We start from the raw sequence: 12,747 nt of genomic DNA, 5'->3' as shown, positions 1-12,747 counted from the left end.
ACTACTTTCGTACTGCAAATAGGGATGTTAACCGATGACCGTTTGACCGATGGTTGACCGAATCAACGTCAACCGGTTAATTTTTTTTTGGTTGTCGGTTAAAAAAAAAAAAAATCAATCGTTTTGAAGCTGCCGATTTTGGAGCAGAGAACCTGGAATTCTGTGTTGTAAACACTTGGGGCATGCCATGCGGTGTAAGGACAACAGCTGACAAATCAGAAACACCCATTCAGTCATGTCCCACCCTCCCGCCCCAGTTGAAGACAGCTGACAAATCAGAAACACCCAGTCAGTCATGTCCCGCCCCAGTTGAAGACAGTTGACAAATCAGAAACACCCATTCAGTCATGTCCCGCCCTCCCGCCCCAGTTGAAGACAGCTGCCACTCAGCGAAAGAAAAGTGTAGACACAGGCTTTTTATCTTACAAATTACTATTCTGTTTTTTTTTTTTTTTTTAATTATTATTAGAAGGCACATCGAGTTTAGTCCTGCCTTGGCCAGCGCATTCTGAAAGTATGTTTCGGTCTGTAGCCAACAATGCATGTTATTGCAGATCATATCTCTCCACACAAACTAAAGGCGCAGATGCCGACTTCTGGAGGGAAGGGGAGAGAATGAAATGACAGCGGTTTCTGGAGGGGGAGTGACAAACGCAGCTTTTATGTCTGTGAGCCAAGTCGGTGACGGCTTCAGAGCAACTTCAATACCATGCAGTAATGGCGTGTTGATATTGGTAACGGCGTTATAACGATTGTAGCTAATTAATTAGATTACCCGGCGTTATAACAGCCTTTATTTTAACACCGTTATTCCCCATCACTGAATGTTATGTACTACTTCTAGCACTTGACTATTTTCAACACATCATGGCCAACTGAAACTGTCTCTAAGCTGGAGCCATTTGTCCTCCGCTCCAATACAAACCCCTCGACATCAGTGCTGCGTTTGACTAAATGTTTCGCGCTGTAGAAAAGGTAATGTGAGTGGAGGGCAGCGACTGGGACTGAATGTGCAGATGCTCGCGGTTAGATTTAGAATAGATTCTAATAATTCCAATTCTAGAATTTTAAACTCATAGGTTAACCGACTTTAACCGGCTAATGAGGCTCGGTGGTCGGTCAAGATTTTTTTTTTAGTTTTCGCCATCCCTAACCGCAACACCTGTCCACACTAGCAACTATACCGGTACTGTAGCGGTATAACTGTATCGGTACGAAACCCACAAATGTATGGGCTTCGTACCGGTACAGTAGCGCTTCGCGTAGTGTGGACAGATGAAGCGGCTCTGTATTGATACAAATATAATGCGCATGCGCAAAGTCACACACCTCAATCGATGTCTTCGCTGAATAAAATAGTGAAGAACAGAGATTCGTTTGTTTCTTTCTCAACTGCCTCGCGCATTTTATACGATTCGACTGAATAAATGACCACCAGAAATACAGACTGTACACTGACAACAAAAAGCACACACACGTTGTTTCATCCGCCATATTCTCGGAAGGAAGTTACTCGGTAACCACGGAAACATTTCGCGCATGCGCATTTCAACTACTGTGAAAGAAAACCGCAAGCATTTCTTGCTAGTGTGGACAGATGCACTAAACTGTACCGCTATACTTTGTATCGATACAGTTATACCATTTTCGTACCGGTATAAGTGTGAACACAGCAGTACCAATACAGTTATACCGCTACAGTACCAGTATAGTTGCTAGTGTGGACAGGTGTTGCGGTACGAAAGTAGTTTCATATCGGTACAAAATCCCTAGTGTGGACAGGGTATCAGACAGACTGTGTACAAATGGAGGAAATTCAAGACCATTGTTACCCTCCCCAGGAGTGGTCGACCAACAAAGATCACTCAAAGAGCAAGGCGTGTAATAGTCGGTGAGGTCACAAAGGACCCCAGGGTAACTTCTAAGCAACTGAAGGCCTCTCTCACATTGGCTAATGTTAATGTTCATGAGTCCACCATCAGGAGAACACTGAACAACAATGGTGTGCATGGCAGGGTTGCAAGGAGAAAGCCACTGCTCTCCAAAAAGAACACTGCTGCTCGTCTGCCGTTTGCTAAAGATCACGTGAACAAGCCAGAAGGCTACTGGAAAAATGTTTTGTGGACGGATGAGACCAAAATAGAACTTTTTGGTTTAAATGAGAAGCGTTATATTTGGAGAAAGGAAAACACTGCATTCCAGCATAAAAACCTTATCCCATCTTTGAAACATGGTGGTGGTAGTATCATGATTTGGGCCTGTTTTGCTGCATCTGGGCCAGGACGGCTTGCCATCATTGATGGAACAATGAATTCTGAATTATACCAGCAAATTCTAAAGGAAAATGTCAGGACATCTGTCCATGAACTGAGCCCATGTTTACATTAGACTGTATCAGCGGATCATCAGATTAACGTTTTTAAAACGATTAGTGTGCACGCAGCAACACCAATACACGATTTGCGCGCACACAGCAACACCAATACACGGATACGCTCGGCTCCGCAGGCATCCTGTGCTCCAAATCACTCCGCCCTGAACAGCGAGTGCCCTCTGGAGGGTGCGCACTCTGGCCTGGCGCAGCTCACAGAGCGCGCGAGTGTAGTGCACAAGCTGTGATTTGGGACTGAGCCGCTGTGTGTGTGATCCCAGCGCATATCACTTACCACTTGCAAGTGGAAGGATGGCAAACCTAAAGACAGGGGTCACCAAACTTTTTTCTCTGGGGGCCACATTGTCGTTCCTGACTGTGATGGGGGCCGGGGTCGGGTCAGCTATATCACATAGAATTGTATAACCCAGACAAATATGACCACCAGCAGGCCTCCTTATGTAGTAGAGATTACTAGCCTGGCACGGCCATCCCCACTACTATATCCATACTACTATATCAACACTTGATTCCTGGCACATATTTGTTTATCTTTACTAGTGGTTTGCAAAAGTAGTAATCGAGTCTTCACACTTTGTTTTAATTTGAAATACCACAGATATTCCATTTATTTATTTTCTAATAAAAATAATATCAAAGCTGTCAAGGTAAGAAACATCTGCCTAGTTGAGGTGATTGACACTGGCAAAGGTGAGTGGAAAATTATAAATTGTAGGTAAGCCTGTTGATATCATTAATAATATTAATAATAATTGTATGCAGCACTTAATAAAGGTCAAATAAATAGGCCTATAAAATAAATACATTTTAAAAAACAGTGAAATTATAATAATATGAGCAATAGATCACAGCAGTTGTGCTGTGTCCTGCACGTCATTGCTCTCATCCATGGCCAAAGCAAAAAAAACTCGAATTCTGACACTCTCTCATTCAGCTGGTCATACACGTTGTCCCCTAAATCTTCGGTTCGCCTGGTCATAGTAGGTGCGGAGAGACTCACCGCGTTGAGCGCATCCTTCTTGTCGGGACACACCTCCTCGGCCACAGCAAGCATGCATACTTTAACAAAGTCCCCATCAGTAAACGGCTTTCCATGGGTAGCTAGTAGGTGAGCTACCTTATAGCTCGCTCGGACAGCAGCCTGGTTGATCTGGGTTTGGCGAAGGAATACATTCTGTTGTGCAGCCAGTCCGCATTTCATCCTCCGAATCCTGTCTTCTCTTGTTTGCCCTCGCAAACTAGCATACTCTTTGTGGCATAGTTCGAATTACGTGGGAGCCAATGGGAGCTGAGCTCCCATTCCCTCAGGCTCCCATGAAAGAAGCAAACTTAATTTTCTGTGGAAGTCTCTCAAATACGTCATATAATCACCATAATAAGCTTGAATAGCCTATATCACCATATAAATATAAATAAAACTCATTTCATTTCCGATCACCATGCAGCCATAACTTTGTATTGAACGTGTTATTAAACCGCAACATGTACGGCTGTACTTCACCACCACACCACTATGCGCGCAAACTGAAATTTGCAGCCTGCGAAATCGAATGTGAAGTTAAGTCCGAAGAAGACTTGTCCTCTATCTCACAACGATCTTCCTTTGTTTAACAATATATATATATATATATATATATATATATATATAAAATTTATTTAAATATATATATATATATATATATATATATATATATATATATATATATATATATATATATATGCGCAACACCGTGTGCGTGTGTGCGTGCATGCGCGCGCCTGTGTGTGAAAGCTGTGCACTGCAGTGCGCAAAAGTGCGCTGGTCCAGGAGAGCGAGTATGCATTGCTTTTTTTTTTTTTTTAAATAGAGACCCCCATAGGGTCAAATTTATAATTCGAACCCTGCTTTGTGGCGGGTTTCGTAGTGACGACGCAGATTATATTCTTTGAAAACCGGCACACTTTCTTTACATACAAGACAAACTGCACGGTCCTTACACTGAACGAAAAAATAATCGGTGGTACACTGTTCTTTAAAAACTCTGCACTCTCTGTCAGCTTTTCGCTGACCGCTCGCCATTTTGCTGTCCTGAACACTGACAGTTCTCTGCGCGTGCGCTGCCTGTCACTGCTTGATCGCGAGCATATGACGAAAATTCGGAAAATATGAATAGTTCATTTTATAACTAAATATCTATTTTAATTGATAAAATCAACAAAATACAAGATGCAGACATGTTATTATTTGCCAAAAAGCAATTTAAAAAAATAGGCCATGACCACTTTTGGGGATTGCCTCATAGGGCCGGTTCAAGTGATGGGGGCAGAGGGGCTGGGGGGCCGGTCAAAGGGGGGTGGCGGGCCGGATCTGGCCCGCGGGCCGTAGTTTGGTGACCCCTGCCTAAAGACAATCATAACTACACAATGGGCAGTATTTGCATCAGTATTTGCAGTATTTTCATACTTTTATACTCTTTAATGAAAGGTGATACAAGACGGAAGTCCGCGCCGTTTTTCAGCAGTCGCGTCACATGACCAACGCCAGCGAATCAGGAAGGTGGATGTCACAGTGACGGTGTCCAATGACGACGCCAGCTAGAGCTCAGCACAGCGTATCCGCGTATTCTCAATGTTTACACAGCACCGGATCAGACACGATCTGGATTGAATACGTGGACCCTGGCGGATTCCTGTTTCCCGGCGTTTCCAGGCGGTTTAATGTAAACGGACAGTGCATCCGCGAAGAAAACGAGACAGATATGGTCTAATGTAAACTTGGCCTGAATCTCAAGAGAAGGTGGGTCATGCAGCAAGACAACGACCCTAAGCACACAAGTCGTTCTACCAAAGAATGGTTAAAGAAGAATAAAATTAATGTTTGGGAATGGCCAAGTCAAAGCCCTGACCTTAATCCAATCGAAATGTTGTGGAAGGACCTGAAGCGAGCAGTTCATGTGAGGAAACCCACCAAAATCCCAGAGTTGAAGCTGTTCTGTACGGAGGAATGGGCTAAAATTCCTCCAAGACGGTGTGCAGGACTGATCAACAGTTACCGGAAACGTTTAGTTGCAGTTATTGCTGCACAAGGGGGTCACACCAGATACTGAAAGCAAAGGTTCACATACTTTTGCCACTCACAGGTATGTAAGATTGGATTATTTTCCTCAATAAATAAATGACCAAGTATAATATTTTTGTCTCATTTGTTTAACTGGGTTCTCTTTATCTACTTTTAAGACTTGTGTGAAAATCTGATGTTTTAGGCCATATTTATGCAGAAATATGGAAAATTCTAAAGGGTTCACAAACTTTCAAGCACGACTGTAGATACACACAATACTGTGCAAAAGTCTTAGGCACCCAATTTTTTCATACAAACTTTGTTATAGATTTCTATTTTATGATTTTTACATTATCAAGTCAGTACAAAAACATTTAAGAATTCCAAACGTTTTCCAGCACAAAATTAAATGTTACAGAAAAAAAGTTTGTATCTGAGCAGCATAAGAGACTAGAGATTTTTCAGATTAAAAAAGAAAACATAATGAAGGCTACTGGATTTTGCTGCAAAATTAAGAAGCAAGTGTGACAAAGTGTCCCGAAGAACTGTGTCTGGTTCTGCAAGATGCTCAGTAAAACCAACAGCTCATTTCTTTATAAAACTGCATTAATTATACCTGAAACTAGGCCTGTTGCAATATTCGATATACAGACTTATCGTACGGTAAATGAAAATGAACTCAGTAATTTTTTTTTTTACTGCGATTTTGGCATTTACGCTCTCTACATAGGGAAGTCACCAGAGTATTAGCTTGACCCACTGACTGAATAAAACACGCTCTCTGTCAGAGGCGGGGCCTTCCAGCATGCAACAGTTATCCAGCCAGGGAATCCACTGAATGGGGAAAAGACAACACCATGCTGCTCCGTTGTACAGACCATAGACGTAGAATTAGGTATGGACGTATCCCTACCAATATCAAACAGTAGCTGATATGTCCCTACCAATATTTCTGATTGAAGAAAAAAAAAAAAAATCACGCTCTGCGCACGGTACACAAATGGTTACTGTAGGTTTCCACTGGGCAAAACCACGCAAAATTCACTCATGAATATTCACTCTGGGGGCGTGGTCACGAAAACAGCAAGCAGTTAAGCTACCGTGTCAATTAGCAAGTGCGGTTGCAGTGCAGTAACCGGCTGCTAGCTAGCAAGCTAGCAAACCGTCCTTGAGGAATGTAACGTTAGATTAGCTTGTAAAATGAATCAGTTAATAACAGTTCATATTCAGTGTGTAAAAACGACAACATACGAATATGACTGTTTTCCAAGTTTTTGTGGCATGTAAATAACAATCCAACTTGATTACGACAACAGCTGGTGTTCATTAAGGTCACAGACATTATTAAAATCATATCAAAATTGTGCTAATGTTGGCTAATATTGCACCTAGTCTTGCTTGTGAACAGTGTTGCCAGATACTGCTGACATTTTCCAGCCCAAAATATGTTCAAAACCCGCCAAAATGCACTTGAAACCCCCCAACTGGGTGGGAAACCGCCCAATCTGGCAACACTGCTTGTGCCGTGCCTGCAAACTTTAGCAGCCTTCTAACCCTTAATTTGAAGTGCTTCAGTTAAGACCTGCAGAGCCCTGACCAAGTTTGTGTAACATGACACATGTAAACAACATCCCGATGGTGATGCGGACATTGTTTGTGGCCCAGACACCTTTTCATCAAATAAAACATTTTCACGTAATAAGCACAACAGCCTCCACCTTCTTGATCAGAAATTTTTGGTTACTCCCGCCTCTCTTGAAAACATCACATACCAAGTACATACATACACTGAACTGATTGGTTTTCGAGGGGGGTCATTTGAAAGCGGTAGGCTAAAACTTCTCTCTGTAGAACCCTGTCACTCCCTCCCCTCTGGGCTCAAGAAGACAACAAAAGGGCAATAACATAACATAACCAATCAGAATTCAGATACATTCTGTTGCCAAGTAAAATTGTAACCTTTCAACGTGTCAAAAAAGTTCTAGGAAACCTTGTCCTGTTTTACCATTAGATCAATCACATATCAGCTTAAACTAGCATTCTAAAACTAGTTAAAGATCACACAGAAGATAGCCTACTCCCAGTGTTTCCGCTACGTACAATTGGCTGCGGCGGGCTGCTGCACCTTGATTTTTGCCGCCGCACCTTCAGGAATTCCTGAAGGGGGGCCGTGGGCCGGGTAACTTTTTGAAAATTATTTTTGAAAATTATTAAAAAAATAGGCTAAACCAATATTTTTTGATGTTGAGCGGACTCGAGCCTGGCATGAACCGCTCCGACGCGCTATAATGACACCAATCTATCACCAGCCAAGCAGGAGACTTAATCAAACGCATCCCCCGCCCACCAATCTATCACCAGCCAAGCAGGAGACTTAATCAAACGCATCCCCCGCCCACCAATCTATCACCAGCCAAGCAGGAGACTTAATCAAACGCATCCCCCGCCCACCAATCTATCACCAGCCAATCAGGAGACTTAATCAAACGCATCTCCCGTCCACCAATCTATCACCAGCCAATCAGAAGACTTAATCAAACGCATCTCCCGCCCACTTGTGTCCACGTCTGAGACATTGAATTTTCACAGAAGGAGGGAAGAAGTTGACTGAGGTAAGACTGTGATAAATTAAACAAATAAGACAGGAATTTCAACATATAGGGCTTAAGTTTGTTACCGTGAAATAAGCATTGCTTGTACAGTAGCGTTATGTCGTTACAACGTTGACCCACTTTTAACGTGCCAAGTACTGACTGTAGCCGCTAACATGCCAATTAGCTTGCTGTCAAAAGTGCAAAGACCTTAAATTGCTCTGTGTAAATTAGAAAATGGCGCAACTTCCTCTGTAGCCGTCAACTCAACTTGTCTTGAGTTTTGAGCCAATCACAACAGGGCAGCACTGTGGCCTGAGGTAAAACATAATCGTTTAAGTTTGTTTAAATTACAAAAATGAGTACACCCAATGACTGTCTCATATACTCTTCATATACTCATACTGTTTAAGTAATGCAATAAAACTAATCTTTAAAAGTGGTATTTACTCAAACCGTTTGCATAGAATGAACTTTCGGGTTAACAGTGTAATAGCGTTGCAGTGTTCTGCAAATTTGCAATTTAATATTTCAGATCTTGAGACATGAAAGTGCTATTTTAAAAAATAAAAGGTCAGAAATGTTTTCTTTGTCGTCTATTTAGTTCATTTTATTTCCTCAATAATTTTCCTTGATCGAGAAATCGGTCTGGGCTCTTATGGGTTAATCAGTAGCCTGCATGCTAGTACATGTTCCATTTACAGTCAAACATTTTGATGTACTCCAGGCTCAATTTTGATTAATCAAAAATCTGCGTAGTAGTACAGTCTGAAGATGCTCTTGCACATTCGGTGTCAATTGAACAAAAATTATGGGAGGATATAGGTTTAAGTTTTACAATTTTTGAAGTGAGTGATGGATTGATAAGTTTAGATGTGTTCAATATTTTCTTATCTTCAGACATAATATTGTAGATGTTTCTTTACCTGCTTGATAGTTTTGACCGGGACTCCAATCTTCCTCAGAAGAGTCATTAGTCCTTAAATTAAATTCATTATAGACATGAACTTAAAATCATTGTTTTATTTTATGGCCTCGGTGCCCTGGCTTTTGGCCTTCGTGCCCTCGGCATCAGCAGAGCGTTTGTTTTCCACACTTCGTCGACTGAAATCATACCTCCGATCCACAATGACACAAGAGACTGAATGACTTGATGAACTGCCATATTCACCGTGACATTCTGGAACAAACTGACATGACAGCCATCGCAAAGGAGTTCGTGCAGGCCAATGACAGACGCAGGCAGGCCTTTGGGAAGTTTTAAGGGTAAGTCATTGGCACTGCCAAGTGCACTGCTTCCTCTGTTTTCAATGTTTCTATACTGCATTGGTACTGATACAAGCAAGTTGTTTAAGTTGAGTTAGCCTACTACCGAGGTGCTTTTGTTGTGTACTGTTGGCCGTTTTAGCATTTTATTCTGCGCAGTTATGTGCTGGCATGTTGTGGGCTAAAGTCATGACCGATGGATTAATCTATGTATAGCCTTCTGTGCTGTTGGCTGTTTTTATCCTCGTACTGGGGTGGGACGTCTGAGCGCAGGTCTTGCCACCGCACCTTCAAACATTTTCTAGGGGAAACACTGTACTCCCCCTGCCAGCCTCATGGAACGCAGTGTTTAAGGCTCCGTATGTGTTTTACTTCCATTTATGAGGGGAAAAGAACCCTCCCGACAGTCAGTGCGTTATTCGCTTGTAAAACACATTTGCAAATTGGTAGACTGAGTTAATCATCACATGCAAGATTTGCAATTAATCAAATGAATTGTATATTATATTATTATATTCATGAATTACTACAGTTCTGAACTTCAAATTTTATAAGTCTGGACTTTGGAGAGATGATGGATACTCTTTTGGTGGAACACAACGGAGCAAAATATTGTGACCCTCTAATGTTGACCTGAAGTTGGTGCCACTGGGGGTTGGCATTGGGTTTATGTCCCCACTGGTGTTAATACCAAACATACGCCTTTGCCTACATGTCATCTTGTTCCAATTATTACTTTTATCCAAATGACAGCTGGCAATACGTTATTTTGTACTTCTTGTTTATCTGGGTACTAATCTTTGAGAAACTGGATTGGCAGAATGTTGCCTGTGAAGAAAAGAATGTCTTTTTATTACCCTGTGCCAAGTTAATATTTACTTAAGTGCAATTTTCAAGAGCCATAGATTGTATTTTATTTATTGTTTTTGTTGTGAGTGGTTTTGTTTTATTTATTTATATATTTTTTTACGTTCCACTGTTGAATTGAATAAGTTGACTGAATGAAAGTTTACTGTTCTTCGAAAAGGTGTATTTGCATGATTATTTTACTAGTGGCATAAAATTGTCTTGAAAAGACATCAACAATAATATCATTTATCGCAATAATTTCGGAGACAATATATCGTCCAACATTATTTATCATCATGACAGGCCTACCTGAAACTACCATTTTTTCCCCCAAGCAAAGGGTCGCCTCACACCAAATATTGACTTTGTTTCATTTATTATGGCTTACTGCTGTTTATAGTATTTTTTTTAAAATATTGAAACATTTAATTTCATTATTTAAGCCATTTTGGTCTACAGCATTTCTTTACATATGCCTAAGACTTTTGCACAGTGTACACACAGTTCTAACATGCATCAAAAAAAAAAAAAACACAGGAACGGATTGGGACGGGAGTTATTCTTCAGGGACTGGGACAGGATTTTTTCCCCCGTCATGGAATTGGGACAAGAGTATTTTTGAGAGTGTGATGGGACAGGAGTGAAAATCCACTCTCGTGTCACCCTCTAAAAGGGACCTCACTGTTATTATCTAGTCAGAGGTGGCCCTATTGGGGGGGGGATTCCTTTGAGACTGAATATACGGGTGTAGCTACAGCTAGGTTTACCGCATCAAAATATTATTAAGCTATCTAGATCAGCCTATCTGCCAGTAAACTGTAAATCCTTCAGTAATATATACAAAAACTAAGAATATACGGGGTATTTCGAGCCACCAGTAGTAAAAAGCACTTTTCTTGCAATACGAAACACTAAGTAGTACATACTGTATTGTATTTGGACCTGTGTTACCAAGCAATTTATATTTATTAAACAAAATGCTGCAACACTGAGGAGGAAGAAGCCAGTGATCACGTGACACAGGCCAAAGGCCGACTAATCCTCGCGCGCTCTCTCTTTTCCCCGGATGTAGCATGTCACGAGACGACAGTAGCAGCAGGCATCTGAACATATAAATAAATTCAATAAACCTCCATTTTTAATCCACCTGAAAACACGGCAGACTCGATAAAACGTGTTTACTTAGCAAGTGATCCTTGCCTGCAACATCATCAGAAGACCGCGCTGCTGTGAAATTATGGCAGGATTTATGAAGGAGAAATGAAATGTTACTCACCAATCTGCCCGATGAACTCAATCTTAATGCCCTGATGCTCAAGTCTTTTCCCTGGGTTTTTAAGCGTGATGTTGACTTTGCCAGAAACCGTCTCACCGTCGTAGAATAAGAAATATTTGTCCTTTTTCCCATCTTCTGTCTTGTGTTCCACCTTTTTCCGCGTTTCGGAGTCATTCAAAACTATGTCGATTTCAGCACTTTGACCAAAACCGAAAAAGCTCATCCCGGCGTTATGGGGAGGAAAAATGTTTTTATATTAACACCTGATCCAACTCACCATCGAGACAGCGCGGCCTAATGACCGACCACTTCACAACATGAAGATTTCTATCGAAGTGTTTTATATATGTGTAATAATTAAGGCAGTTATATTATCATCATACGAGCAGCAATATTAATAACTCAGCCCCGGGTTTTTCTGCAACAGAGTGAAAAGCGGAACGTTAGGATACCGACCACAAGTTCCACCGGAAGTGATTGTTTTCTGAATAAAAGTCCTTGAGTTCATTTGGGATTCTCATAATTTATAAAATAAATACTACTGACTTCCACAGTATACATTATTCCACATTATATTACTAATATAATACATTTGAAATATTATGCTAATTATTTGTGTATAATAATCTTTTAACCATTTATAGAGATTTTATTCCTGAGTTTCCCACTCACAGGATGCAATGTTATTAAGAATATTAGGTCCAGGTTGACATGAATTATAGGCATTATTGACATTACCAGTATGTACATCAATATGTCACTATATCATTGATGCATTGCATTTATATTTTTGAGTTACTGAGGTCTGGATTAAATTCAAGTAACCACCCAAACAAGCTAATAATTAAATAGTAAATATAATATCTTTGATAATGGCATGTTGTGAGGGAAAAATAAGAATAAATCATTGACCATTAGCTTTGCTTCACAGATGTCTATGGGTCCCCATATGCACTGAGTGCTAGTGACTTAAAGGAGCAGTACATCATTCAGGGTATTATAATCTGAAGGATACTCATCAGCAGCACACAAACTGATCTGGGGTGGGTTTCCCAAAAGCCTCTTAATGCTAAGAGCATCTTAACTCGGAGAGAGTGTGTTCATTGTGATGCTCGCGCTACCATTTAACCATGATCTTTGCGCTACGATGCTTTTGGGAAACCCACCCCTGGTAGTTGCGTTGCAAGACTATACACTCAAACTATTCAAGGGACATAAAAAAGGGTATACATTTTGGAACTTCTCATTTCTTAAATGTACATTTCTTTTTTTAAAAACCCTTTAATTCAAACTTGATGGAACACAAGCATGCTTTTAACCAAACCAAAATTAG

The 12,747-nt window shown here is 40.9% G+C and overlaps 1 protein-coding gene across 1 annotated transcript in view; it reads right to left on the bottom strand.

Annotated features, from left to right (window-relative positions):
• Window positions 1-11,874, bottom strand: part of vps26bl (vacuolar protein sorting 26 homolog B, like) — a 63,577-nt gene extending 51,703 nt beyond the window's left edge. The window contains exon 1 of the mRNA XM_060909171.1: window positions 11,415-11,874. Coding sequence (XP_060765154.1) covers window positions 11,415-11,637 — 223 coding nt within the window. The 5' untranslated portion in view covers window positions 11,638-11,874. The remainder of the gene's footprint in view (window positions 1-11,414) is intronic.
• Between the last annotated feature and the right edge of the window lie 873 nt (window positions 11,875-12,747).

Source organism: Neoarius graeffei, chromosome 25, assembly GCF_027579695.1.
Source record: "Neoarius graeffei isolate fNeoGra1 chromosome 25, fNeoGra1.pri, whole genome shotgun sequence".
In the NCBI taxonomy this organism is placed as follows: Eukaryota; Metazoa; Chordata; class Actinopteri; order Siluriformes; family Ariidae; genus Neoarius; species Neoarius graeffei.
This window is presented reverse-complemented; position numbering and strand designations above follow the sequence as displayed.